Source organism: Diadema antillarum, unplaced genomic scaffold (assembly GCF_040938485.1).
Source record: "Diadema antillarum isolate AM-2024a unplaced genomic scaffold, OU_Dant_1.0 seq00000897_RagTag, whole genome shotgun sequence".
Taxonomy (NCBI): domain Eukaryota; kingdom Metazoa; phylum Echinodermata; class Echinoidea; order Diadematoida; family Diadematidae; genus Diadema; species Diadema antillarum.
The window spans coordinates 269,519-294,195 of record NW_027271758.1 but is presented as its reverse complement, the minus strand read 5'-3'; the positions used below and the strand labels follow the sequence as shown (position 1 = coordinate 294,195).

The 24,677-nt window shown below is 39.1% G+C and overlaps 1 protein-coding gene across 1 annotated transcript; it reads left to right on the top strand.

Annotated features, from left to right (window-relative positions):
- Window positions 1-1,235: 1,235 nt before the first annotated feature.
- LOC139741024 (CCR4-NOT transcription complex subunit 10-like) lies at window positions 1,236-22,452 on the top strand. The gene is made up of 15 exons (XM_071651613.1): window positions 1,236-1,279; window positions 3,636-3,953; window positions 4,943-5,093; window positions 7,024-7,166; window positions 10,296-10,364; window positions 12,034-12,126; window positions 14,785-15,037; window positions 15,908-16,098; window positions 16,967-17,091; window positions 17,830-18,000; window positions 18,933-19,121; window positions 19,941-20,068; window positions 20,417-20,658; window positions 21,529-21,604; window positions 22,232-22,452. Exons 2-15 carry the CDS (start codon window positions 3,660-3,662, stop codon window positions 22,450-22,452), a joined length of 2,346 nt encoding a protein of 781 aa, XP_071507714.1. The 5' UTR covers window positions 1,236-1,279; window positions 3,636-3,659.
- The last annotated feature ends 2,225 nt before the right edge of the window (window positions 22,453-24,677 follow it).

Below are 24,677 nucleotides of genomic sequence, written 5' to 3'. Positions count from 1 at the left end.
TTAGTTTCGCCTATTATGTATATCATGTTATGCTCTCACGATCATCATCATCATGTATTCATTTTTATTCATTTTTATATCGCTAATGTATTAGCAGGGGTTGGGGCATTGGAATTTTGTTTTGTTTTTTGTTTGTTTGTTTGTCTGTTTGTTTGTGGGGTTGTTTTTGTTTGTTTATTTTTAGGGGAGGACTCACCCCATCAAGGGTCAATGACTATACCCCTCCCCAATTAGACGGGAAGAATGTAAGGTCAGAATCTTCGCAACGTCATAATTATCATATCTGATCTCAATTGTTTTGTTTAATTTTTTTAAAGACTATTTTCGATTTTTTTTCACTTTTCCACGATTTCTTAAAATATCTAATGCATTTTCCATCGAGAAATACCAAACTAAAATTGAAATTGAATTGGGGGGGGGGGTGCAGCAGCTTCTCCCTTCCGTTCCACCTGATTCATTAGATAATAAATGTGTTGAAATTAATGAGATGGGAATTGAGGTTTCCCAATGCTTTTTTTTTAATGATGATTTTTACATTTTTTGAAGATAATGAGGAAACTTCTTATGCAATATTGAAGAGCATAATATATAATTCCAAGACTAAGAGGAATTCAAAATTTATTAAATGAATATTGGTTATGAAATGACTGAGATATGCAAAACAAAATGATCCTAATAGAAGGTGGGACCCACCTTTTATTATGAGTGCTTTGCTTTACTTTGTTTCGGTTATCTCAGCCATTTCAAAACCAATTTTCAGCAAATAAACTTTGAATTTCTCCTAAATGGATTGTGTGCTTTTTAACTTTTTCTATAAAGTGGTTTCTAAGTATCTCGCAAAAAGTTAAAAGCTGTGTTTTCACGTCAACCAATACTACTCAGTATATGAGAAGTCGATCGTTTCTGTAAATCTCTCTCGGGGTTTGATTCTTGAGCAAATTCAGTTTTTCTGCTTGATAGCTTTTTTCCTGTTGTTGTCGCTTTTTCCTTCTTTTCTTTTGTCTCTCCCTCTCTCTCCTCTCTCTCTCTCTCTCGTAATTGGTCTGTGCGCGGCGATCCAGGAAGAAGCGGTTGTTGTATACGGCGGGCGCGGCGGGTGCTCTGCACCGCACACGGCCGAAAGGTGTCAAAATTTGGTTGGGTGTGTGCACGCCCAATGCATTGCTCCTTGCACAGTACTAGCTACACACGTGCGCACATCCACATCGCAGCGCGCAATATTCTTCGCTCGACATAAAAGTCGCGCTTTAGAAAGAACAGAAGGTGGTGTGGTAACTTCGTAAGTATACATATGATGGTTACTACTAAATGTTCATATTTACCTGGGTTTAATCGTACATTAAGTGATATTGCTTATTTTTGATTACTGAAACTCGAACATCTACTTATGCGATGATTCTCTCCTCATTCTCCTCCATTGATTGAGCATGACGTGTAATGGGGTATGTGGGACTGCGATGAAAATGATAGTGTGCAAGTTGACGTGTGCTCCCGCCCGGCCCCGCATAGCTACAACTAGCTACAGCTACTACAGCATGGTTTATGATGGTGTTTGACCAAGAGAGAGCGAGATACAATGCCAGTGATGTTTGTTTGACATTCATTGCGATATAGTATACAATAATAGACGTACATTATTTCTGAATCTCTGAATGAAATCTTGGACATCGATGATCATGAATGATGACCACACTCACATCACAGTTTATCTTCCAGAGCTGAGGAGAGGAGAGAGTTGCGTTGACTTGCGATGCTTGATGACGATGTGCAATTCTGTACAGAGTGTACAGTGTTCAGGTGTTTATAAATTACATGTATGCTCCAGTTGTGTTACGAAAGCTATAAAAGTTATGTAGACTACTACTAAAAGTAGATATTTTCGCGAGACTATACGCGCTTGGCCGGGTGAGAAGAGTTTCGCTTGTTTTTAATTCCACGGAATCAAGACACTCTCTACAGGAACATACGGCAAGCAAAAATATTCACATGCTTTTATTTTCGTGCTAGTTTCTGGTTGCACGAAATGCGCGAAAATTTCAACACCACAAAAATTTCCACTTTTACAGTAACATTACTCCATTAGAGAGTTGTGATTATGTTTTTGTTTTCAGGGCCAGGGGGCCTGGGGTATATAGGGTAGGCAGTTCCAGTCTGTCTTAGTCATAGTTCAAGCAAGGGAGAAAACTATTCAGCCTTTCATTCAGCATCGCTATTGAAAGGGGGTGCACATATTGATCCAAGTCTCTTTTTTCTTGGGTGTTTCACTGTTCACATATCGACGCATTTGTAGGGTGGCATACAGTGCAGCTTCCTGTTGGAGTGCATTATTAGAACTGAGACAGCCTGCTTATTTTCCTTCTTTGTTTGTTTGTTGTTGTTTTTTTTTTTGGGGGGGGGGGCAATCCAGGGAAGTTCAAATTGTTAATGTTATAAAGAATAGGCTTACATTTGTGATGCGGGGGTTACATGTAGTCACTGGTAGACCATACGTGCTGCTCGCCTCTGAGCCATTTTGAGCGTAGCTATCAGGTAGCTATATACAGAGACTCCAACTCTCCCGTTTTCGACGGGAGATCTCCCGCCGAAAACCCATTTTTGCAAAATCTCCCGTTCTCCCGTTTGAGATTTAATTTCTCCCGCCCTGGCTCTTTGTCTCCCGTTGGAAAGGATTTCTTACATATTTCTATCGTATGTTGAAAAAATAAGCCTTAGATAGCACCAGAGAGCATCTAGAACCCTGGGAATTTCGCGCTTCGCACACATCAACTTTGAGTCTCCCGTTTGCTCGGGGTTTCAGGCGGGAGAATCTCCAGATCAGAAGGTACTTTGGGTTGGAGTCTCTGTATATATGAAGTTGGATTGGTGCAGGTCCATATGGATACAGCATATTCAAGCATGGAAATTGGAATGGATGAGGACTGTGTAGTGTAGGCAGCTGTCTTCACAGCAGGGAGTCACACTCTGACAGGTTTTTATATGAATCGATCCTTAACAACATGGCTGATGTGATGGTTCCATCACGTATCATTGGAGAGCAAAATATCCCCAAGTAGGTGTATATGTCTATGACTGACAGGTCACCTATCGCCTATGTTCGCCTATGTTATTGATGTAGAGTAAGAACATCAGGGGGCCAAGTACTGCCCCCTGGCAGGGACAGGGACTTGTCAGACCAGTAGAAAAATGGGTTAGTGTGCAGCCCTGTAGTTGCACATATGTTCAAAAAAAAATATAAGATTAAAAGGTTAGTTAAATATTTATTTTAACATTAGGGTTAAGATGTAAGGTTTGATATAAGAATAGAGATAGAAAACCTGCATTGCATTGGATGTTGTCAATTGAAGGGAAAGTTACTAATAGGCTTCCCCGACTGTGCTTGTACAGCTGTATGTTTTGAAAGAAAGGTTGTGCCTTTGCTCCAGAGGTGCCAAAGCATTATAAATCCCTAAACTGGTGTTATCTACATGACATGTATTTACTCTTTGTGTACATTCAATTTGCATTTATGACATGTTTTAGACCAATGTGAAATTGTGGGAAAGTTTTACTTTTTTTTTTTTGCATTTAATACTCCAAATCTGTGTGCGAACAGCAAAATGCCTGTATGAATATTCCTGTTGTTTTCTCTTGCCCAGGACATTTTTTTTTCCAAGTAAACAATGGCAGACAAGGAATCCCGCGATCAACAGGATGCTAGCAACAAGCGATCAGAGTCGCCTTCACCACTGTCCATCCCAGCCATTACTGCTGAGGAGAAGGAGGTGGCCACAGCAGCCCACAGCCACTTTGAGGCAGGCAACTACAATGGGTGTGTGGAGCAGGCTCGCAAACTGGCATCCATGCGTCCGACAGACCCCAAGGTCCAGCACAACCTTGCTGTCGCCCTCTTCTACCAGTCTGGATGCCGAAATGTGGATGACTTCAGACGCCGCCTTGGCCAAGTGTGTAACCAGGTAAAATTCTGGCCTTGTTATGAACCTTAACTGTTAGAGGCAGCATCTCACCCTTCTAAGCTGTAGAAGATTTTAAATAGATGTGTGTCGCTTGAACTAAACAACAACAACAGTGACAAAGATTTTAGTTACTCCAAATGAAATCTGTAGTAAACTTTTCTGTAAGTGTGTGAGGAGTATAAGCATTTAGCTTTAAGTAGTTTGATTTACAAGACACTGTAAAATATTGTTTTATCTTTTTTTTTTATTCAAACCATTTATGTTAAATACTGTAATACTAGTACATCCATCAACTTTGGGATGTTCATAGAATGTTCCATTAGTGGGTTACCAGCTCTGATAACCAAAGGGGATGAAGCAGGAAGCAAAATTTCAGAGCTGTAGTAAACTGTTTTCCCCTTCATTTTAATGAGCCACAGGAAAAGTCACCATGAATATGCATTAGCTTGTTTCAAGTGAACATTTCGGTAAAAGTAGTGAATGTTAAGCAAAATAAATATGTCTCTGATCAGTGTTACTTTTATTCAACTTTTCTTCTTTTCTTTTCTTTTTTTTTTTGGGGGGGGGGGGGGGCTAGGGGAGAATGAAAGAGGGTTGAGAAATTTGATTGGTCAGTGATTCTTTCAGGCTCTCTACAGGCCAACAAGAATAGGCCTGTATGTCACACACTTTATATTCAACAGTATTGCCTACCCAGTCAAATGTCACAGTTATGTATTCTGTGTCAATTAATTTTCTTCATGTTTATAGGACTAATAGAGTTGGAAAGAAAAAAAAAGAACCCCTTTTATCAGGAAAGAAGAAGAAGAAGAAAAAAACCTTTGACCTTCAATTCATTAATATGGTATTGATGCCAAAGCTCACTGGCAAACTTCTGTCAAGTCAGAAGGATGTGCCTATATTGGTATGTCACATCAGTAATTAGATTATTAGATCTTTTGTGTACTTGACGTTTCCTTTCTTTCTTTCTTTTTTTTTCTTCACCAAAGGTTCATATTGACCTGGAACAGATTGAGACACTAGAGGATGCAGACCAGGCCATCTTTTTCTTCAACAACGCTGTCCTCCTCCATCATCTACGACAACACCACCAGGCGATCCGCATCTTGGAGAAGCTCTTCCAGGTCATCGAACCCCTGGGTGAGCCCTGTAGTTTGAGCCATGTATTCACACACACACACACACACACACACATACACACATGCATAGATGTCTTGAAACCAGAAAAGCAGTGCACAAGAGTTCACCACCGGAGTAAAAGGTTAGATCGCAACACATCAAAACAGGAAATGTCCCAACAGGAAATGTGAGAGTTTATGTTAGCATGTGGTAAAACTGTTTGATAAGATAAAGAGCCAAAGCCCCTGATATTTGACATTGGGTCACCTTTGAAGTGTAATATTACACCAAAATGTAACAGATATTGGATGTCTCTTGATAGTATATGACTTAGTATGTGGGGGAATGGAAAAAGTTTTTCATATTACATCTGTCAAACTGCGATAAAATCGAAGCCAGAGCACACATCAAATCTTGAAATTAGCTCTTTGTGTAATAATGCAAACTTTCAGTCCTCAGTATGAGTTGATCGAATAACACAGCAAAAAATAATAATTGGAAAAAGTTTGATGAGCGTCAAGAAGTCACATACTGTATTCACCGGCGATAAGGCCGCGCTATTTTTAGCAAGAATAAAGCAGTAAATTCGGGGTGCGTCCTGTATGCCAGCACAAGCAAATTATTTTCTTTCCAACTCTGATATCACCTGCCTAACCAACATGCATAATCATGTATTTGACTATGCAATATGCCAATGAGCAATGCGATATCAGCCACTGAATTAATCAGTCTTACAGACAATGCTATGTTCTGCAATCAAGTGACAACATGTTTGTGTGTTGTTGTTGTTGTTGTTTTCCATGACCTACTTATACTAGCACTGGTGCCGATTCTGAGGACATTTTTTAAAAAGTCTAAAAAAGAAAGCACAGCGCGATTGCAAGTTGGTGTAGCGGCGACTGCAATCCTGCACACATCAGTAGCACTATCTCATGCTGTATTCGACTATTGAATAGTAGGCCTACAGTGTGTGTGAATGAAGACACGCCGGTACTCGGCTATTGAATAATGCATGTGAGTGTATTCACACTCAGTCATTCTTCGCATGAGGTTCCTACACACAGAAAAATCATTCGAAATCCTGACACGCAGTTTGCATCAACCGGCAAAGCTTACACATGTATGATAAAACAAACATAAATTATTGTTAAGAATCACTTGAAAACATGTAGAAATAAAGTTCCTTAACAAAATTAATGTGGAAAAGTACTAAAGTTTTAAAGTTGATCAGAACAAATCCCTTAGATGTTTTACATTTTTTTCTGTTTTTTTACCACCAAAGTCGGGATGCGGCTTACCCGGCGCGGCAGCCTTATCGCCAGCGAATACGGTATGTTAAAATTCAAGAAATTTGTTGATCATATCATCACATTTGCAGCAGTGTCATCAAAACGGTTCTATTTATGATGTATAACAGGGTAAGTGACTACAATACTTAGGCATATCAGTGAACATGGAGATGTTTAAATGAGTTGAATGAAGTGCTTTTTCCTTTCATATCCTTTCAATGCAAAAAAAAAACAAAAAAAAACCACACATTTTTTGATGACATTTTTCTGATATTCTCTGTCTATTGCATTTCCTACAGGTGATGAGTTTGAATATGAAAACTGATGTACACCATTTCCATTTTTTTTTAAGTAAGGCCATCATCAAATTAACAAAAATAGAATATTTTCTGTGATACTGCACCCACTCCATAACAAGAAATATTTTTGAGGATAGCATTGAAATTATCACATACATAATTTTCCTTGTTATTCAGCAGATTTAGTCCTAAACATCTCAAACTGATAAGAATGGAGATATACGTGTTTGCATTTAGACTCTTTATAGTTAGATTTCATATGCTGGTGTGTTTCATTTGGGCTTGCTTCAAAATAATGCACCGTCCTCCTTATTTCCAGTGAATCCCTTGTCCAATGACGCTGTTTTTGTCCTACCTCTGCAGAGGAGTGGCTAGCCATGAGAATACTCCTCCTCCTCATTGAGAGCTACCTGATCAGCCAGCAACCAGACAAGGCCCACGGCACCCTGGTCTACCTAGAGAAACTGATGCAGAGCAGTGAGGCAAAGAAGGAGTCTGGAGACAAGGTTAGACTTCAGTATAAAAAAAAAAGAAGAAGAAAAAAAAAGGACAAATAAAGTTGAAAAAATTAAAAGACAATAATCATCTTATTTAAATAGTCCAGGCGCAGCGACCCAGAAAAAATGACTTCGTTCAACCCACCCCGCAGAAAAGGTTTGACTGCATGGGGTGGTCGGTTGGACCCTCTGGAACACCCCTAGGTAGTATGTGATATCAAATTGTGGTATCAATGAAATTTTACAGGCCATTTTACTTGCGACATGACCATATTCTTCGAGGAAGCGTCTGCGCACACTAAGACTACTACACGTACCACTAGCACTGCTACAGGCGCCAATGCCAGTGGTGCGTGTTATAGTCTTAGCGTACAAAGACTTTTTCCGCGACAAACATCAGTTTTTGCCTGCAAACTAACTTTTCACGCTAAGCTGTAGTGTAGTTTCCAGACGTGTTTATTTCGTCTTTATTTCTCCGAGTTGAAGCAAGCCAAGTGAGAGTGCATACCCAGCGATTGTGACGCCCGAACCGTTTTTTTGTGGCAATCATTGAGCATGCACCCTCACTCGGCTAAGCGCAATACAGCGGGCTTCTGCACAATACACAAGCTGTGTCTCAGAGAAATAAAGGCGAAATAAAAACAGCTAGAAATTAAGACTAGGGTCGGTAACGCTTGTTGCTATTGGGGCACTGAAAATGACAAAATTATCACAGTTTTTGCATTTATTTCACGAAGGATTCATCGAAACGCCTTAAAACTATATATGTGCATGTTGCTAGAGATGTCAGCAATACAATGGGACACATTGTAAGGTATAATATTGTGCATGGTTACCATGGTAACCGGATGCCTACAGGTGATTGGTAACTCCCAAAAATATCTGGAATTTAGACAGGTTTGTTTCTTTTGCCTTTCGTGCACATCACTCATTGAAGATGAGCTCTACACTGTAAAATTAGTCTGGATAAAAAGGGAAAAGACGCCCAAGATTTTTCCCCCATTCTCTCCTCAGCATTAATTCATTACTGCACGTTTTGAATAAAATTTACATATCATGATATTTCATTTCATTCTATATATATATATATATATATATATATATATATACACATTTTTTTTTACAACAGCTAACGAACACAAAAGTACAATTAATTCTTTGATGGATAATCCAGCGCACGTGTATATTCCTTCTTTAGAAAGGAATTTATCGGTATTCTTGAATAAACTTCCTTTAAGAACATAATAAACAATCAATTGCTTTCCTCTGCTCTTTTCCAGGATTGTTTTGAATAACCATCGCTCTGTAAATACTCGAAAGAGCTACTATAGAATATTGGCTTTGCTTTCTGTATTCATCTTATTTTTAAGGGAAATTTGTGTCCATACATTATTAAAAACTATATACATTTGCCTATGCTTTGAAGTCAAATTTGTGTTGAAAGTACGACGGATGCAACTTTTTCATGCATTTTACTATTCGAAAATGATATTTTTCTTTCAATGGCCGTTTATCATGCCTTTGCTTACAAATTTTGCTGTAACTTGAGAATGCTTCAAAATATTCTTCACATATTATGTCGTACACTTCATGCAGAAGGACGGACATGCTTATTGAGCTTTTTGAAATTATGGGCTTTAGTTTTTGAGTTATTGACAACTAAATTCTGATTGGATAATACTGGTTGCCATGGCAACAGGGAAAACTTTTTAATGAAAATCAATAAAAAAAAGTGTGTGTTTCTTTTTATTGCATCTATAAGATAAAAAAAAGCAATGTTTGCAGCAGCCGGAGGCATTTTGGGGGTTACCAGTCACCTTTAGGCATCCGGTTACCATGGTAACCATGCACAATATTATAACTTACAATGAATCCCACTGTATGGATGACATCTCTAGCAACATGTACATATATAGCCTTATGCAGTTTTGATGAATTCTTCATGAAATAAATGCAAAAACTGTGTGAGTTTGTCGTTTTCAGTGCCCCCGAAATTGCGACAAGCGTTTACCGACCCTAGTCTTAATTTCTAGTCGTTTTTTCGTCTTTATTTCTCTGATTTGCATCTTGTGTATTATGCAGAAGCTTGCTGTATATATTGCGCTAAGTTGAGTGAGAGCACACACCCAGTGATTACGATTCGGTCGTCACAATCACCGGGTATGCGCTCTCACTTGGCTTGCTTGAACTCTTGAAATAAAGACGAAATAAAAACAGCTAGAAACTACACTACACCGAACCCAGCTTCGCGTGAAAAGGTAGTTTGCAGGCAAAACCCTTGTTTATAGAAGAAAAAGTATATGGGCGCTAAGACTATTACACGCAGCACTGGCACTGGCGCCTGTAGCAGTGCTAGTTGTGCGTGTAATAGTCTTGGCGTGCGCAGACTCTTTTACGTTTGTTCCAACAAATCATGATGAAAAGTGGCCAGTAAAATTCTACTGACACCACAATTTGGAACCACATACTACCTGGGGATGTTCATAGAGGTCCCATCTACCACCTTGTCTGGTCAAACCTTTTCTGCGGGGTGGGTTGAACGAACTCCTTAATTAAGCCTCTTACAGGAATTAGCGCCTTGACTAAAATGAATGAATGAAAAATGAATGAATGAAATGAAAAAAATTATTGATTAACAGTCACTTGTCACATGTCACTTGCTAGAGTACAGTTTATGGCTGGTCTAATCAGCTGCTGACTTTGGAAGGGAAATACAGATGCTTTGCTGTGTGATAAGGACCCCAATACCCAATGATAAACATGTATTATTCCAAGATATCTTACTCTAAAGGAGAAAAGAGTATGAAATAGAGTATTAAATGTATGGGACTGTTTGTGGCTTTGAGTATATACTCGCATACCTATTTTTTTAAAACCTCTGGATTTATATGTGTGATTTTTGTGTATGTGTGTATGAGTTTTACTTTGTGGCAACAGAAAAACAGAAATTGTATTATTTGTCTTGAGTTGTGGTGTATTGAAACTATAATTCACAGATAATATAGCTGGGCTGGAACTTACAAGTGGTAGAGCTGCCCTTTCTGCACCATTCTTTCGTCATATATTTTCAATGACTGATAGGTCATGACTGTTGTGGACATCATGAGTTAATGTTTTGATATTTTGATCACATTTCAGGGAAAGGACAACAAGGATGATGACCGGCGGCCAGTAGATACAGAAAAGGTGAAGGCCAGAGTACACCAGGTAATGAACCCTTCAAGCCTCTCTCCCAATGGCTGTGATAATTGTGATAGAGGGGAATTAAAGGTAAAATTCAATTCAATTCATCTTTATTCGTCCAATAAAAAGTATTACAGGAAACTCATCGCGGGATTTTCACATATAAATGACAAAGCATAACAAATACAATATATACATAAAAAAGAACAACACGGAATAGCACTTGACAAATAAATAAATAACCGGGCATGTATGCAAAATCAAACTGAAAAGAACAATCGTATAAAAACGTTGCATAAAAACGGACTCCATTGGCATGATGCTAAAAACTTCAAAAACCTTCTCTCTTGTTACGTCCCAATATCAACCCCCCATCAGCCCGTAATAGACTGGAACCAAAACCAACTCGCACTAAAATACAACACAGCAAATGACTAAAATAAGAAAAGGAAAAAAAAAAAAAAGTTGAGGGTGATGATGATAGTAATGGTAATAATAACATAACATCTTCAAAACTACTTTATTGTTTTACAATGCCCCCCTCCTCCCAACAACTTTCCAACCCATACATACAAAAATCACCATACATTTACCCCTATCACATTACATCCATTTAAAAGCCCATGATTCTACCAAACAACTTACTCATCACAAAAACAATTTCGACACATCCCTGCTGACCCGTAACCTTCCTCAAATTACTCAATCACAATATTCCACGTAGAAACAATGGAAACGGTTAAACACAAAATCATCAAAAAGCGGGCGGCCTCAGATGGCCCAGGGAGCAACCCAACGGCTTCCTCTAATAATTCAACTAATAATGAGTTAACAGGTATATACTGTTAAGAATCTGTGTGGAAAACAATGAAAACAATTAAACACAAAAATTATCAGAACTTGGGCTGTCGGCCTCGGGTGGCCCAGTGAGCAACCTCATGGGCAGCCTCAGATAATTCAACTACTAATGGGTTAACGAGTACTATTGAAAAGTCTAATTGCAAATGGAATGAAAGAATTCAGATATCGGTTTGTCTTGCATTTTGCAGATTGCAGTCTCTTGCCAGATCTTAACCAACAGAAACATTGGTGAAGAGGGTGTTAGTTCTCAGAAGAGCGCAAAATTCAGCTTCCACCATTTGGACTTTGGTTGCAATATATTGAAATGGTCTACTATGAAACTTGTCTGGCTGACGCGATTTGCCAGGACAATCATTTGTTTTGAGGGTAATTTGAGATCAAGAGTGAAGTAATTTCAATAACAGTACAGGACTTTTATTCCTGAAGTATGTGATGATCGAATCTTGCCCTAGTAGTGGTATTGAATAGCATGCAACTAACTCGCTGCACAGGATTCACTCTTCCGCAATGCATATTGCTGTGGCCCAATATAGTTATGTAATTGATGTAATCAATTATAAAAAATTACATAGCCACCACACTTGGGTATGCTCTGAGATTGCAATTCTTCCGCCGTACCTTTTGGGGTAATATTTTACAATTTTGATATTCCACAACTGATGTGTTATCACAACAAAGTGTGAAAGCAGTGGCTGACAAAAGGAAATATGAAAAAGATTACTTCAAGCATCTTTGTATGTGTGCAATTTACATGAGCTCATAGGGACATCAACACTTTGTGTTTGTGCTATACAAGTGCTTTTCAGTAATTATTATTATCCTTTACTTGCAGTTCAAAACAAGGTGCTACTTGCAGCTGAAATCTTTGAAGCTATGTAAGAGGGAAATCAAATCAGTGAAGTCTGTCATGAACTCGAATGGAGCGGTGAGTATTTGTACAGATTTATCATAGGGACTTTTCATTTTTTTTTCATATCATCTGCATTAAAATGGAACACATTGAAGGGTTTCAATTCAATTTTTAATTTCAATTCAAATTTTATTTTCATTTTTGTCAACCAAGTATGCAAAGTAATGATTGAAATTGGACATGCATTTGAATAATACACAAGAAGCAAAAATGAAAGTATGGTCATGCCTGTGGTCAGTAATAAAGAAAGAGATATACACAGACATATTTATATATCATGCAAAAAACAAACAAATGAAGCTCATTAATGTCAAGTGACAAGTTATGCAGTGAGCATAATCCAGTTCTTTGATTTTGGTCTGCGCATAGATACCCAAAAAGCAATCCAGACTTTTTTTATTGACCATTTGTGACCGTGCACCTCAAAACGAACATAAAGTCGCACACGCTGATTTTGCGTGAGGACTGAAAATAAGTGGAATGGGTCAACCTAGCCGAACTTGACTTTTTCATATTTTCTGAAAGAGCGGGTCTTCTTTTACATTATGCTAAAATTTGGTATCATGAAACGCGCAAGAAAGTGTGTTTTTTTAGCAGTTTATCTCGAACATTTTTGGTAGAACAGTGTGATTAGGTGTGTCTTTAGAATCCCTTTTTATGCCTCCGCCACGAAGTGGTGCCGGAGGCATTATGTTTTCGGGTTGTCCGTCCGTCCGTCCGTCCGTCCGTCCGTCCGTCCGTCCGTCTTTCCGTCCGTCCGTAATGAATTTTGTGGACAAGGTAACTATAAAAAGCTGTTGAGGTATCCTAATGAAACTTGGCATGTATGTGTATTAGGGGGTGAAGTTGTGCCTATCAACTTTTGGGTGCACGTGCTCAAGGTCAAAGGTCAAAGGTCAAGGTCAAATACATAAAATTTCACTATTTCCACCATATCTATGCAATGCCTGAAGATATTTTCTTGAAACTTGGTGCATACATGTATTACCCAATTTAGATTCTCTGCTGAAAGTTTGGGTCGTGAGGTCAAAGGTCAAAGGTCAAAAGGTCGAGTAAAAGTATTAAAACTTCTTTTTTTTCTCTGTAAATTGGAAAATTGTTCAAGGTATCTTCATGGAACATAGTATATACATGTACTGACTGGCAGTGATTATCTAGAGAATGTAGGGTTCGTGGGGTCAAAGGTCAGGGGTCAAAGGTCAAGTGCAACACTTCAAAATGTTACTATTTCCCTCATGTTCATGCAATGCCAGCAGGATTATTTTTTTTTTTTACACTTGGTGTATGCATGTGTAACCTAATAGAAATTCTCTGGAGAGTTTTTTTTTTCTTTTTTTTTGCCTCAAAGGTCAAAAGGTCAAAGATCAAGTGAAAGTGCTGAACTAACTTTTTCCTCCATATCTCGGAAGTGGCTCAATTTATCGTGAAACTTACTGCATATTTATGCATGTTCTACCTGAAAGTGATTATCTTATGAATTTTAGGGTCAAAGGCCAGATGAACATGGTAACAATTTACTATTCAGTACAGAATTGCACTTTTTCTCCTACCGGTACCATGAAAATTACTCTATGCATAAATGTATGAATGGGTCAAAGTCAAGTTAAAGTCCTTAAATCCCCAAATACATGCTCTCCTGTTCATCCAATTAAACCAAGGTCAAGGAAGGTGAACATTCAACACATTTGTGACAAACTTGTCATTTCAATATTTTGCCAGTTTTGTGTAAATTTAATCACACATTGTCCACATGTAATATCTAGACCTATTAGGAGAATCATGCATTATGGCGGAGGCATACCAGTCGCCATAGCGACATTTCTAGTTCATTTCTGAAAAACCTTGTCCATACTCTTCACTTTCAACTCTAATAACTTTTGAAAGGATACTGCTACTGCTTTGAAAGTTGGCATTAATTATGGACAGAATGTGTTAATGAGGCATGCCTAATTTCAGTTTAATCTGATAATCCCTTCATTGTTGTTACTCTGGTGGTTTACTTCCTGTTTTTTTGTCCCATTCATCGCACAGCCAGGACGGTTTGGTAAAGATTAAGCGCTTGAATAGACACTGTACTTCAGAGCCTCTTTATTCAGTTCACACTTTTCCTGAGTTTGTGCTTTCTTTCCAATATTTAGATAGGTTAGAAGAGTCCATTTGATTTGAGTTATACATCATTTTAAAGCTTAAAGTCTGTTCTTTAAGAATATGGTCTTAACTAAAAATTCATGTCTGGCGACTTTTTGTTTGTTTTGAGGTGCAGGGTCACATTTGAAGACAGCGAAGGTGCTTTGAAAATCAAAAAAGGAATTTCATGGAACACCAATGCTAGGTGAAACAGTCCACATTTATTTGTGTGCAAAATGGGAAAGGCTGATTGCATTTTTGAGACAATAGTAGAATGAACATCTAAAGTGCTATAGTTAATTATGATTGTGAGTAAAAGGTGATACCATAGTGAAATGATCTTTTGCACAATGATTTGTGCATCATTTTGTTCCATCATTCAGATTTTTTGTGATTGTAGAAAATTGTGTAACACAATAGCTGTGTGTGAGTGTTTCTTTTTCACAGCTATTTTCAACTGGAGAGTATAACTTGTATGGGAATCATGCTAAATTATGTTTCAAGGAAATTTTGTACGAGCTTGACCGTTTCCTTCCAATTTTGCAGTCCCCAATCACCCTCTTCCTGAAGGCCAACTTTGAGTTTGAGCGGCAGAACAATCGGAAGGCCATCAAGCTGTTGAACAGCTCCCCCGAGGGGCTGGACCACCGGCAGACAGGCCAGTGCATCTTGGTCATGTACTTCAACAACCTGACCTGCGTCCACTACGCCATGCACAAGTACCACCTGGGGGCGCATTATGCCCGTCGTGCGCTCCAAGAGAATGCCAAGGCAGTCAAAGAGCTGCCCAAAAGAGCTAGTACGAGTCACAATTTTTTTTTTTCTATATGAGAGTATTGTCAAAATCAAGCATGAAGAATGGTAAACGTTCATTCCACGATGGACTGTGAATAAGATGGTTACGGAATTTTAATATTTTTACAGAACAGTGATTTTAGTGGTAACCGTGTACTGTAACATGTTTCACGAGGAGCCAAGATTCACACAAGTGTTTGTATATGCAGTGTGTTGAATGCCAGTGGTGATTTGTGAAAGTTTCATGCCGCAATGAAGGCCATCAGCTGCAATCCTTAAAAGTTTCATACCCAAAGTTCAGTGGTCTTACACTATGCAAATTTGAAGAGGATGGTGATGTCATCATCTTACATCTCTCTCATTGGTTTGCACACAAAAATATCATAAAGATCTCTTTCAATCTATGTCCTACGTTGATCAAAGTTCTACCATTGTGTTTGTCACTTTTTACTCTACTGTAAAAGTGGATATTTTCGCATGAGTAATATTTCGCACTCGGCCATGTAAGATGAATTTTGCATTGTTTTTAATTCCGCAGAATCGGGACATCAATTACTGGATCATATGCCATGCAAAAATATTTGCGTGCGTTTTATTTTTACCCCAGCTTCTGTCTGCGTGTAATGCCCAAAAATTTCGACTTTAACAGTATTTAGTTGAGTCAACTTGATTATTGTTTAGGAATGGCTTGTCAGTTGACATTTAATAATATGTTTATATGAAGGACTCGTGGTTATCGTGAGGGGAGGAGAAGGCCTTTGGATCACAATTCAAAGATTTAAGCCATGAATAGTAATACTCTTGCAATGCAAACAGGGAAAAGGCTGAGGACAGCAACAGCCTCCCATTTACTTTTCTGCTGTCTCTGTTTCAGATCGTGCCATCCAAACCCTGGGCATAAACCATCACCACGAACTCCTCTACAACACGGGCATCGTATTGCTACATGCTGGGCGCCCTCTACCTGCGTTCGACTGCCTCGTGGAGGCGGTCCAGGTTTTCCCCACCAACCCTAGGCTGTGGCTACGACTCGCAGAATGCTGCATATCTGCCAATAAGAAACCGGTGGGTTAAAAGAAAAAAAGAAATAATTGACAACAGAACCAATCATTCTGGACTGTTATGATGTGACATCATTGATTATGCATAATTAAATGATGAGTAAGTCAAGTCTTGATTTCCACTGAAATGCGATTGTGAAATAATCCAGAGACTCCAACTCTCCCGTTTTCAACGGGAGATCTCCCGCCGAAAACCCATTTTTGCAAAATCTCCCGTTCTCCCGTTTGAGATTTTATTTCTCCCGCCCTGGCTCAATGTCTCCCGTTGGAGAGGATTTCTTACTTTTTATTGCTATCGTATGTTGCAAAAATAAGCCTTAGATAGCACCAGAGAGCATCTATAGCCCTAGGAACTTCGCGCTTCGCACACATTAACTTGGAGTCTCCCGTTTGCTAGGGGTTTCAGGCGGGAGAATCTCCAGATCAGAAGGTGCTTCGGGTTGGAGTCTCTGATAATCACAATCTTGATCAGTGCTTTGCTAATGGCTGTAATGTTTGGATCTTATCTACTTCTCTTCCAACATAAGCAGCTCGCATGCCATGCAGGCATCCTTTTGCAATATGTGACATGCTTTTGTGTTACTCTGGTTGGGTTTTACAGCACCAAATCAAAGACCTGCATTACAATATCAATCCAGCTGGTATTTCAGCTCTTCTTACAGCCACAAGATTGACTAGTTTACAGGATAAGATTACAATTTTGATTGAATCATCTTACGATTATCTCTATCACCATTTATGTAGTATGTAGTATGTTTTTTTTTAAATAAAGATAGAATGGGATGTTTCATTCTGTTGATTGTTAGTATTAGCTAACTGACCAGTAACCTACACGTATATGTTGCTTTCATTTCACTATTCTATGTGTGTAGAATGCTGATGCTGACAGCACAGGCCCACCTGGTTCCAACCGGCAGAGCATCGTCCACAGCACCATCGGGATCGGGTCTCACCGCAAGTTCATCTTGTCCCCCGGGACAGGAGACGCCGCGAACAGGTATAAGCTCGTCAGGTTTCCAACGCAGTCTTTAATCACACGGGATGCATACAAAGACCAAGAATTACTTTTTTGTATTTTTTCTCCTGAAAGTAGCAAGCTTCTCGCACAAATGGCTTTTAAATTTTTTTAGAAATGTTGCCATACATGCTTATATGTTATGCTTAATTTCAGCATGTTCTTTCCTTTGCAAGTATTCTAAATAATTGGTGCAGATTTGAGAAAGTGTCCTTCAGGTCTTGGAAAAGACTATGTGTCACTCTTCTATTAGCTGAAACTAGTGACTTTACTGCAGGATATCAGGCAGCTGGTCAAAGTGAAAAATAAGATTTTGAAAAAATGTTATGATGTTACTATTATTATTATTATTTATTCGACCAGGTAAAGAATATGGGGTACATATCATAAACATTACAAACATGAAACAAAAACCAGAATAATACCAGCAGTATGTGAAAGATTTTATCCCTGAATTCGTACCATTTGGGGGAAAAAAAAAAAAATTTCTGTAGAATGACACATAAAGATGTACAAGGCAGTTCACATTGTCAATATAAGAATTTTGTTTTCTTGTGTGAATGAAAAAACAACAACAACAAGCAAGGCAAAGCAAAATGAAACAGGGTAAACAAGACAAAACAGAAACAAGCCCGAAAAACCCAAATATTAGAAGCATACCAACTTTTCGTCGTTATTCACCATAAGAGATTAACTAAAAAACCCAAAAATCTGTTTTAGCTCTGATGTCCAGCCTGGTGCTATGCCTGTGGCATCATTGGAGTTTGCCTCTCTGTGCCTGAGCAACGCCCTCTCCCTCCTACCAGAGAAGAGCGGAAGTCTTCCAACCACGCCCGTTTCCTCCAGGACCAGCCTCAGCAGCGAGACGTCAGACACACCCGACTCAGCAAAGTGAGACACTCGGTCACTCTGCATGATAAATGAAAATATCTAGTTTTCAGTGATTTAGGACAGGATGACAGTGAGCAGGCTACAGGAATATGCAAACTGGGGGAAAGCAATCATGAGTGAACGTCTGTGTGTCGAGGAAATTTATAATCAATTATATCTTTTGATAAAACGGGGCCCAGATATAACATGTCGTTGCTGGTATAATTAACCAAGTTCTCACAGTTCTTAGACTACAGCTCTATGTTTCATAAGATAATTCAAGGAACTTGCATCAGTAGAATTAAGCTTTAATAATGAAATGAAAAGCTGTGACGAGGAATTTTCATATTTATTGCTGATGGTCAACATGTGCGTCAGATTGGCAAACCATATAAATTTTACATTGAAGACCTGGTAGCGTGGATATTGATGAGTGGTCCAATTCCTTCGCTGACCACTGATGTACATTAAAAAACCATGAATAGCACTGGCCAGCGAATACTTGCATTGATGCGTACGCTCATTGGTAATAGTCGACTCCTGTCGAGATTCTTCGGCTGTGTGCACACTTACATAGAGATAAGCAAAGAAGCTGTACACAATCTTTTACAGGGATTGTCGATTATATCAAAACCAGGCCAGCCTTACCCCTCCATGGATCCCCCTGCTCCTAGGTCCTAAACGATCAATCACTAACTTGCAAATTATAGGACTATGTCTACAATACACTGGTGTGCTCAAATATTTGGTAATGAAAAAAAAATATGTTCAGTGCTTATGAATATTTCAATTCATTAGATAAAAAGAATGCAATTTAAAGGCATACTGGTCACACTTCCCTGTTGTATATCCATAAAGCTGGAAATGATTTAGGATTGATTTATTGTCTGATGTGTTGAGATATGTTTGATGTACCTGACATTCACTTGTCCTCTCGTGCGCTTCTCTCCCAGCAAGCAAACCGGGCCCCAGACCATCCCTGCGCCTCCAGGCCCCTCACTCAAACCTCCTGAGGTGGCCAACCTGCGATGTTCGGTGTACGCGGCCAGCGCGTATGTGTCCCTCAGTCTAGGGGACGACGCCAGGGCCCTGGACCATGCCCGGACTCTGCTGGCTCAGCCGAAGCTTTCTGGCTCGCTGCAGTAAGCTTCCTTCATTTCATATGAAAGGGGGAAGTTTTTCACAAGACACAAATATGTGGAACCAGTAATAGATTTTCCCCAAAAACTCTAGAGATATGAAGAGTAGTTATGTAGACCTGAAAAATCTATGTCAGTTAGACTTTCTTAGTGTTTGGTTCTTGACAGTATTAATGATTGACCAGAGACAGATATGAGATGTATGTTCTGTGGTAATTATGTTAGTGTAAGGAGGGCCAGTACATCTACTAAACTTGTTGTAAGGTTAAATTGTTAAAAGAAATAGACAAATGAAGATAACTTTCTGGATAGTCCAGGGAAAAACCTTTTATTATCAGTTGGTAAAGGGCCGGATAGAATGTAGGTACATTTGAACAAAGAAATGCCAAGGTTAGATTGACAAATTGGTGTCTTTTGACTTGTCATAACTTTCACCCAATTTTCTGTCCAGTTTTCTTCAATTTGATTTTGTAACCAGTTGGTGTTTGTTGTTGCTCCGTTATCTAATTTCATAACTCTTTGTGATTTCATTCTTCCCATAGTAGTATAAACTGAATACTGTATATGCCGAATATTTCGCGAGTCAGGTGCTATTCATGAAATTAAAGACACATGAAAATATTGACTCTGATCCCGATATTGATGTGACATATGCATGTACATTTCTCCGTTCAGTACAGGACTCCACGATCGCGAATTTAACCACTCGCAAAATCGTCAGGAATTCCGGATTCGCGAAAATTTAAACTCACGAAATATATGGCATATTCAGAAAACAGTAATTCCATATCTTGATTTTGTGTGTTTTTGTTTTCCTGGCAGGTTCTTGGCCCGAATGTATGCTGCCGAAGCCCTCCTGAAGCGGGATCAGATTGGTGAAGCCATCCAGCTCCTGAACCCAGAGACTGTCTGTGATGTCTCTGTTCTCATCACTCCAACACCTGAATTCGGTAATTAAAGATGTTCCACAAACTATTTTTTTTTTTTTTTTGCAAGTCAGCAGATAAAAACTACAAAGGCATAAACACTGTACAAAGTCTACATAGTGCTGTTTATGCCACATATTTGGCAGTGGTTTGATTTTGAATAGATTTTGTGACTGATGCTCACAAAGTTAACAATTCGCCAAGGTATTGCCTTCGATAAAACAAACAAAGCTTGCAAATATATGCTTCTAGCAAGATCAAGAAACTACAAGTAATTCATAAATGTCTACACTTCAGCTGGATTTTCTCTACCAAATTATTCCTTTGACATGATGCTGTATATGCCAACTTGATATTCGTGACCTTTGCCAGGCGAGAACAAGGAGAGGGACCGCAACGACAAGGCCAACAGTCACGAGGCGCCCGGTGGCCAGGGAGGGGCCCAGAACAACAACAGTGCGGGAGACCTGGGGGACGGGGGAGAGCCCCGCAAGGTGATCCACCAGTACTACCCAGCCTCCATCCAGGTGGCTCGCGCCCAGATGTTCTTCAACCTGGCCACCACCCACGCCCTGCGCAGCGAGTGGGACAAAGCCAGGAGGTGTCTGACACAGGTATGGGGTAGGGGCGGAGTGACTATGGCATTTCTGCTTTAAAGGGATGGTACAGTATTGGCGGAGATGAGGATTGGGCTTTTAACTTTTACTGAGATATCAAGAAAACACTTGTGAAATAGTGCAGAGCATACCACTCTAAGAGGAATTCAAAGTTTATTTGATAAAAATTGGTTTTGGAATGGCTGAGATATCCAAAAACAAAGTAAAACAAAGTGATCGTAATAAAACATGGGTCCCTCCTTTTATAAGGATTGCTCTGTTTTGGGTGCCTCAGCCATTTCAAAACCAATTTTCATCAAATAAATATTGATTTTCACTTGGAATTAATGCTCTTTCATATTTCCTTAGAGGTTTCTCATTATCTCACCCAAAAATGTTAGAAACCTGAAGTTAGGCCTCAACCAAAACTGTACAATCCCTAGTGAATCAGAGATGAAGTGGATGAAATGATGTTATGTTTTGAGAAACAAAGGGAAGAATTGGGATGTTGAATGAAGTCAATAAAGTCATACATTGCGATTTGTTTGATAAAAAATAATTGTCTTTTTAATATTTTTGTGTTTTTTTTTCAATCAAACTTTGTTGAAACTTGATTGAAATGTGCTAACGGCATATTATGCAAACTGAAAAGTGCCTAGTTGTTATCAGTGATACTTGTCAAGTGCAATGATTTCTAAAGCATTTTCAATCTTCTTTTCTATCAGAGCAATGGAGTAAACCCTCAGAAAAATATTGGTCCATATATCTTTATTTATGATTTTTTGGGCAACATTGAGAAGAACAGCACTGTGTTCCTTTCATCTCACCAAGGTGTATTTTGTTGAAGAGCTACAAAGTGACTCATTCCTGTACAATTTTCTTCTCTAGGGTTGCCGCCTGATTCCGACTCATGACATCCCCAAGCAAGCACTGTACACAGCAATATACCTGGAATTACACACTGGTGAGTGTTTTTTGGAGTACAGAGACTGGATTGGTGATCATGGTCTAGTAGTTGTAGTAGTAGTAGCAATAGTTGATTTTCATCATCATCATTTGCGATTTCCCACTATAAACAAAACTATTGCTCCAAAGATTTTTTCCCAAAAAAAAAGATTTCTACAACGTTTCGTATTGAAACATTATTATTAGCTGGAGTGTCAGTTTATATTAAAGCAATTAAGAACTGCTTGTGTAGTGTTGTGTGTCTGCTGTCATGGAAAACTCAATTTACACTTGCAAAATTGAGTACTATGCGTGGTTCACAGTTAACAAGTAATGTAAGTAATTTTTAACTCAACGACTTAAATTGCATCACATGTTAGAACAAACACTGTGTGCTCATGCTCATTCCAAAGCTACAAAATGCACCATGAAGAATTGTACCTGTCCACATACAGTGTGTTGTATTTGATGTATATGTCTCTGTCTTGTCAACTGTAATGTTTGTTTGTGCAGGGCCCCCAGTAAGAACAGTACTTGCCTACTGATGGGGCTACCCTGTTGAAAAAAGACTGAATAAATAAATAAATAAATAAATGATAGAGAACACTCGTGCATACAGAGCTGCCATTCTGCATCCCCTACACAGGTAATTACAACATGGCCCTGCAGATGGTCAAGAAGCAACAGATGATTCCATACATCAAGACCACCCCTCTGGAAGCACCGGTCATCGCCCCGCCGGTCCCCTCCAGTAGCCCAGGTGTCTTCCCCACGCCCATAGGGTCGCCTGCCACCGCCCGCCCCTCCACCTTCGGCCTCCCAACCCCCATTGGAGGGGGTAAGCCTGGGGCCAACGCTTGGAGATAGATCTATTCCCCCATTACTCAATTTCAAAATTTTCATTCTGTATGCCATTACAGTGTGTAAAATAGCACATACTCCTTGCATAACCCTTTATTACTAGGGGGGTGTTTCATAAAGCTGCTCGTAAAGTTACGAACAACTTATGAGCGACTGGTGATCAGTTCTTGTGCTGAATTGTGGAAATTCTGATAAGTGTAGCACATCAGAACTGATCACCAGTCGCTCGTAAGTTGCTCGTAACTTTACGAGCAGCTTTATGAAACACCCCCTATGGGTGTACTAAATTTCTGTCCGGTATCACTTCATCATAGTCTGGTTCAGCCTAACTTTGTTTTAAGCCTGTCAAATGTGCCTGTGAGAACGTTTTCAGCTTACTTAGTAGTCTCTCTGATTAGGGAATATATTATAGTTGTCTACTTAGATACTGTGAAGGTGGACATTTTTACAGGATGGAAATTTTTCCCACATTTAGGGCAACATGAAGATAGCACGGAAATAGAATTTCGCAAATTAGTTCCTTGTTATATCTAATACCTGTGTCTTTGATTTCAAGGCAGGTATATTGTAGGGGTTTAAAAGCTATGCTGGTTGTTGTTTTCGTCATGTTTGCTAGTCCTGTAGCATCAGTGACTTTACTGTCAAAATGCGGGCCAGTTACCTTTTGCAGTAGTACGTTCCTGCCCAAAACCTTTGCCGCCATGACAAAGTTGAGCCGTTTGAAGTGCTTGCTCAATTGTCATGACCAGCTGCAAAATTTAAATAAGAACAAACCAAAACATGAAATTTGTCTTACTTGGGTGAGCATGAAAAATTCCTGGCACAAAAATATCCACTTTTACAGTACATGTGTCATGCAGGCATTTCCTTTAGCCTCTTTGGAACCTTCTTGATATTTATGTTGAAAAGTTGACAGCCTTCTAGTGATGTAAAAGTGTCCCCCCCCCCCCACCCCCTAAAATTATTATTCAGTTATTTAGATGCAGAGATGAATTTAATTCAGAAAGTAAAAATCATGCAAATAATATTGCCGCACCTCTTGGACCACCCCAGGCCTGTAACAGATAGATGATAACACAGTGAAGTGTGTCCATATGAAATGTGCATTTGTAATATGTTTATTTCCTAGTCAGGAGTGATATATTAGCTGTGTTATACAGTCAAATCAATTTATGTACTAGAAATTGACAGAAAACCTCTCTAGGTGAATAGTATGGTATGTATTTAATTGAGAGAATGAGAAATAGATCTTAAGGAATATGTGACATGATAAATTTGCATGATATCAGCATTATGCCATTAGTCCCTTTAAATGATTACAAAATTTAGGGAGCAATGGCTCTATGATGTTATGTTATTTTTTTATTTTGAGGTCATTGTCTTTGATTCTCTATTGATATTTTCAATATGCTTGCCTGTCAAAGGCATACAGCATTACTCCTGGTAATACCTCTGGTAGGGCTCATAATGAATTGTGCTTTCCAGCCATAATTGACTGTCTAGAATTTTGAACCTTTAGCAAGATAAGTCATATTCTTTAAGATCAGTTCATATGAAGCACACCTGGGCAGTATTTCATTAAAAAAAAGTTGATATGATAGCAACTCTTGCTGGAATGGCAATTGTCATGGTAATGACATGAATCCAGCTTCCTGATTGGCTGTGTTGCTATTGGAAGTTGCCATTCCAGCAAGAGTTACTATTGTAACATCTTTTTCTAAAATGTAGCTCTGATAACGGAGTTGCAGTGAATGACAGCGGTCACATCGAAGCAACAGATGCGTGGAAATCATACTGCAAAAGGGAAATTGTCAAGGCAAGATCGCGCTGTTCAATGTCATTTGATATCTGAATGCTTTCCTGTGAAACGTTCTAGGCAGATCTCGGTCACCTGAGCAGAATTTTTCCTGTTCATTTGATTTGCTCTTCACCACTTCCAAGTGGCTTTCTTTAAGGTTAAGGGCTAACTCCTTGAATGAAGACTACAGTCACTGTGGGTGTATAGAGATTGTACCCTGGTGTAGTGATCAGCAGTGTAGTGATCAGCATCGTAGTGACAGCAAATTGCCACAATGTGGAACATTATCGATATTCATGGCCAGTAATTGTTGCACGGTACTCTCTTTGTCATCGTAAATGGTTTATAGCTGTATGTGGCTGAGAGAACAGTTCCAGTTGACACTTTCTGAACCTGATGAGAGTGTAGTCTCTCCTGTTGAATGAGCAAGCCA